Source organism: Limulus polyphemus, unplaced genomic scaffold (genome assembly GCF_000517525.1).
Source record: "Limulus polyphemus unplaced genomic scaffold, Limulus_polyphemus-2.1.2 Scaffold848, whole genome shotgun sequence".
Lineage (NCBI taxonomy): Eukaryota > Metazoa > Arthropoda > Merostomata > Xiphosura > Limulidae > Limulus > Limulus polyphemus.
Window position 1 is genome coordinate 246,153 of NW_013666458.1, and position 6,315 is coordinate 252,467.

General features: G+C 31.7%; 1 protein-coding gene across 1 annotated transcript; it reads right to left on the reverse strand.

Annotated features, from left to right (window-relative positions):
* Positions 1–2,667: 2,667 nt before the first annotated feature.
* On the reverse strand, positions 2,668–5,158 carry LOC106460846. The gene has a single exon (XM_022387652.1). The coding sequence runs from the start codon at positions 5,141–5,143 to the stop codon at positions 4,292–4,294; it is 852 nt and encodes a 283-aa protein (XP_022243360.1). The 5' UTR covers positions 5,144–5,158; the 3' UTR covers positions 2,668–4,291.
* Positions 5,159–6,315: the final 1,157 nt, after the last annotated feature.

Sequence of the window (6,315 nt, forward strand, 5' to 3'; positions counted from 1 at the left end):
TACCTCTGCAGAACAAGAACTATTAATTAAAGAATATGCAGTTCTTCTCTTACATTTTTCCTCTCCAAAACAAGAACTAGTAACTGAAAACATATTATCACTTTCATTGCTACACTACCTGTGCAGAACAAGAACTATTAACTAAGGAACATGTCGCACTTTTTGATATGCTTTACCTCTGCAGAACAAGAACTATTAATTAAAGAATATGCAGTTCTTCTCTTACATTTTTCCTCTCCAAAACAAGAACTAGTAACTGAAAACATATTATCACTTTCATTGCTACACTACCTGAAAAAGTGCGACATGTTCCTTAGTTAATAGTTCTTGTTCTGCAAGAAGTTGAAAAGCCATTAGCATCATGGTTAACAAGAATGTCCAGAAAGGGAATAGAGTTATTTGTCTCAATTTCATGATTGAAGTGTATAGAGGGGTGTTGTGAATTGAGATAGTCAAGAAATAGTTGGATATGATAAATATGGCAGAAAATAAGGAAAGTATCATCAACATACCTTCTGTGGAGGATAGGTTTGAAGCTTAACAGACAGTTCTGTTTGTAATGACAGAGAAAAATGTTGACCATCGTAGAACCCAGTGCGGAGCCCATAGCAACGCCATATATTTTTTCATATAGAGTATTGTTAAAGAGGAGAAGATAATTATTATATCTCTCTCTCTCTCTTTCAGGTATTGTGCTCATCAGTTTCTTCATTTATCTTTTTATAACTTGTATAATTTATTGTTGTTTAACTCCTTTAACTTCTTTCACATCATTTTCCAGTTTTTTGTATCCATCTTTCTCTGTAATTAGCTCTCCAACTTATATGCTTCCAAGTTTCTTCACTTCTATTATGTTCAAATTTTGTACCTTTATTTATTTCTGTGGTTTAATCTTCCCTAGCAATTTTGAATTTGCAAATCAGTAATTCATGTGACAACCACAACTGGTATAAAGTTGAACTGGAACAGGACGTATCAGAATTACATTTTGTAGGTAGTTTGATGCAATAAAAAAGTTGATTGCTTTTGGGAAGTGTATGTAACAACCCTTTCCAAAACAATATTCATAGATCGAGATCATAAAGATGTGTTCAGGTTGGAGATTTAGAATTTCTGAGAATTCATTTCTTGATTATACTCTATATTTGTGGTAACCCAATTTTTTATGTCTATAGAGCAGGATTAGGACCTAGAACCTATTGCTCTACAAGTGAGTGCTCTACCCACTGAGCTCTAGGCTTAACTCACAAGCAGTTGCTAGTGAGGCACATTTTAGTTTTTTTTAAGAACTCAAACTACCACATTCTTTCCCTCATAAATCAAATCCATCTTTGGGACAGCATATTACAGTAATTGATAACCCTACATTAAATGTCAGTTTTCTCATAGTAATTTCGATTTTTTTTTTCATCTTCCTCATACTGGAGCAAGCTAGTTAAAAGCACCTCTGTGTTCAGTGTTTCTAGAAGTGGGAAGCTGCTAGAATTAACTGTAGTTGAGGTTTTCCTTCATGAGTGTGAGAAAAGCTAAGAAACATTAGTTTTACAAAACTAATTCCAGATCAGTGAGAATGTTTAGTATCTATCTTTTTATTTAGTCTGTTTTTGAATATGTCATGGGATGCTAAGATATGTATTTTGCATGATATTGATTTTGTTAATTAAGTTTGGGTTTCCCCAATTTATTAACAAATTATATATATATGTACCCAGTTTTTAAATATATTAGACTGCAAGTTCACAATACCCTAGAGTAGAGAGGTTCTATTTTTAAATTTTTAGAATACATCACTTCTGGCTTTATTACAGATCTAGTGAATTAAGAGAAGTTATTTCCCATTTTTAGTGACAATAGTCTTCTAGTAAAAATAAACAAACAAAAAAATGTGGGTTATTTCTTGTTTGCTTAAATATCTGATTTAACTACAAATTGCAATTTCCCTAACTATATTAAAGGTTAAACTTTAAAATGTCATCTTATGGCAAATAGAATTCTGGTTATTTGTTTCTTTTTATTGCTTTCAGAGTGTTAGAGATACAGTTGTTCATTTCTTCATGGTGTTTTGTATTTTTGTGGCATCTACACCTACACTTATATCTGACCACACTTGTTGCTGCCTGAGGCTTGTAACATGATATTTCAGTATGCATTTAGTCAGCAATTAATTAAATACCACAGTAATAGAAGGTTCTGAACTTATTAAGTAATAAACATCAACTGAAGAGACCAACCCAATGTTTACAATAATTATAACAATTGTTAACTGAACACACACTGTGCCATAAATGTATGTTTTCACACTTACAAACTATTTATTCCTCTTTATGCGGTGGTTATTGTCTCTCTAACTCTAGCTGCTGTACAGCATCTTGCACTAGAAGCACTGGATTTTCTAAAAGTTTATGTGAAAGAGAGAAATGTTTCTGCTCTTAGAAAGTATATTAATTGTAAGCTCAATAGATTTTCCCAAAAAACCTTCTACCACAGCCATGACTTTAGTTAACTGATGGTAACAACATTAATGTCCACTCACATGCATTATATTACACTAACTCTTTTTTAAAACCAATTTCAAAGGTTGGTCAATCAGAACAAACGTTTCATAATAATCTTCAATCAAGATTAAAAAATCTTTTAGGATCATGTTTAACAAAGACTAGCCGAAGATCTGTTTGAATGCAAACTTTTAATCAAATGTAGAATGCCTGTATGAAAAAAAAAATTACATTAATAAATCTGAATAACTACGTTCAGTTTCTAAGGTATAAAAAAGTAAAATCCATAGCACTTGTGTGCAACAGGAAAATCAGAATTCTCTGAGAAAAACAGTTGTGAGGACAAATATATGTAGGTGACAAATGTAATACTTCTTTTAGGCAGTTATTTAGGCCTGTAAAGCACATACACAATTAAGCAAACTTTATTTTTATTTAGCTTATAAAGTAATTAGGGTTTGTAGTATGAGTGAAAATGCACAGCTAAATGATGTGTAATTGTGGTTAAATGTTTCCTAAATTTTAGGGCTATGTTATTCAAAGAAGATAGCAGATCTAAAACTTATAAAGTTATGAATCAGCTGTTTGAATTCTTAAGAAAATTACTTGTAGCTTTTAACCCTAAAATTACTGATGAGGTCCATACTCTCTTGATTATGTAAATGCATTTTTCTAAACTATTTATGCAGTAAATTGCTTGTGGGTTCATGTCTGTTAACTTGGGGTCCCTACCCTTCCCCCTGATCAGTAGTTCAAAATTATAGATGGCAATGGATAGACATAATAGCTTTGCCATAAATAAATAAAAAAAACACTTTCCACTGAGTGATGTTAACAGATAAAAACTTAAAATACTTAAGACCCCACTGTTACTTAATGATATAAAAACAAATCAGTAATTCATGGGTTAGTTATCCTTCATTTTTATGTTTCCTGTCAGTCTCATATGTTTCGTACACAGATATTTAATTAAGATTGTTTTTGAAAAACTTAATGTAAATGTCAGCCAAACAATTTTGTTTATAGTATTTATTACTGAAAAATAGTTAATTTTTATGTTGTATTTTTGGCTTGAGTGTCAAAATGTTTTATGTGGAAGCAGTGGCATGCAGAGGTTCTGTGATGCCCGGGGCCTTGTACCTAAAACCTTGGGGAAGGGCGGATAGGGTTATACTATTCGATTCGACTCTTGGATATTAAATATTCGCCCCCCCCTCCCTCTCTGCACGCTACTGTGTGGAAGCACAAATTTAGTTTGAGAAATTTAATACTTCATATTTTGAACTTGGTTAGTAGTATTTTTTGTACAACTATTCATGTCCATATAAGTTAATTATTTGAAGGATATGTTTATAGTAGAATGTGTCACATACAAAACTTTTCCTTGAAGAAACTGTAGTATTTTTAAGACATGAGTGAAAGTAAGAGAGAATATGTTATAATATGTCAATCACACAAGATCTATCGTATCCAGTGCCGAAGAGGTCTTAACAACAGAGCTGATCAGGCGGCTGGGATATGACAGATATAATAACTCTTAGGATGTGATTCATATATTGCAAGTAAGTTGCAGTTTATACTTGAGTCATCTACCAATTAGATTTTGGGTAAGAATTAATAAAATAACATTATTTTGACACACAAAATAGGCTTGCACCATATGATATTTTAATTAGAAGTTCCCAGTCTTATTCTATGTACCTAAAAAAAAAAAGTAAAATTACTTAAAAATTGAAACAAATGATACAAAATGCTATTCTTCAACAAAGAAAATATATTATGTGACAGAGAACATTTTAAGGTCTGATGCCAAATGGATTTTTCAGCCAGGGATAATATTCTGGACAATCCCCATTACAAATGTTCATGTACCGTGGCCCTTCAAATGGAGTTTTCTCCTTTTCATATGCACATGCACTTTTAACTAAGCACTTGTTTTCAGATGGTTGCTTCACACATTTTTTCTGTACATACTTACTCAAAGGTGTAGGATTTTTGAAATATTCCAACATTTCTGAAATGGTAACAAGGAATACATCATCTTTTCTCAAAGCCCAGTCAATAAAATCAAGATAACCTAGTTTTCGTTCTTCATCTTTCAACCATGTTTCATGTAAATAGATTGGCATAGGTGAGCGGTTTGTTTGATAGTGCTCATTAAAATTCTTTTGTAGAAATCTTAGGGTATCTCCTCTTGTTTGAGGTTGAGGTGAACAGGCATCAACCATAGAACAAGGTATTTCAATCACACTACCATCTTCAAGTGTTCTGCTTCTGTACTGCATCACCATTGGTACTAACCAGAAGTCACTATATGTTTTGTTAGGACAGGGTGTGATAACACAATCTTGTTCATAGCCAAAGTTCAGTGTGTATGGATACATCTTGTAGAAAGAATCTTTTCCAGAGTATTTTCGAGTTGGCATAGACGAGTCCCACTTGAAATTATTTTCTGTCAGAGCTGTAAAATAGTTATTTCCACTTGTTTGTAGAAAAGGTGCACGCGTCCCAGTTATTTCACTTTCAGGAATATTTGCAAACTTCGATATCATTTTACGCATGTCTACCATCTCATCCTTCCATTCCTGCACAGATGCCTTTTTCCATTCATCAATTTTAGGTGTGTGACTAGAAGATATCAAATACATTCTGATTAAATAAGATTTAAAATCTTTCCAACAATATAGTTTTTTTTTAATGGCATTATTCTCTAGGAGCCAAAAACTACATATAAAAAATCCCACAATTACACTTTTAATGATGGCTTAGGAAAAACTTGAGAATTTTTTAGCAAAACACAGTTGCTTATAAATTATGAACAAGCATATTTTTGGTGAATTTAAATTACATTAGTATTGTTTATGAGCAACTTAAATAAGGAATTTTGTTTTACTGGTTACTATTTTTCAAGTTAAAGTAATGTTTCATTTGAAAATTTTTAATGCTTTAAACGTTTTCCACATGCTATGAATTGCCTAGAGTGAAACATTTTGTCAGGAAAGTACCTAAAGAAAAACCTAACAAATGGTACATTTAAGAATTTAAGTCACCTAATTAAGTAATAAGATAAAGTAGAATATAAAAATAATTTACCTGAAAGCTAGTTTTTCCTCATTTGTTAGCAAACCTATACCAGAAATATTTTCCTTTCTTATTTTATATCTGTGAATTTCACTCATGTATCTAGGTGGGCTAATAGTTTCCTGGTTTATATGTTGTTTTTCTAACCTTAAAACATCTCAGTCTTCATAGAGTGGTCAGGCAGTCTAGTATCCTGTATTATATTTTAACCTATCATTTTCTGCTCTTATATAATATTTTAGTATGTTATAACCATTGAATCTACATTTTGCTGTTTGTGACATTATACCATTTATGTAATTATCATGATATAACAATGTATATTGGATGATCTTTATGTATTGTTATGGTAATTAGCTGATACAAAGATGGTAGTGCCGTTAACTCAAGCCCATTGAGAGGAGGATGGGTGCAAAATGTTTCAATTCATCAACTACTGTATTTTTATTTATTTTTTCTGCCTGGTGTCACTTTTGGTTCCTGAAATGTGAATCATTGTCTCTCACCCTTATGATCTTTATGTAGAAACAAGAATGCAACATTTAAAGTTAATATTTGAACCATCTATAAATACACTATACACTGGCTGTGTTAGTAAACTAGATGTGCTCTATGAAGTTTAATTTCATACTCTGTTGTGTACAGTTATTTTTGATTTGTGTCTTCATCTAAATTTGAGTGCTTTTTTTTTTTGACAAAAAAAGTCAACTGTTACAAACTGTGTAACAATCCGTATATT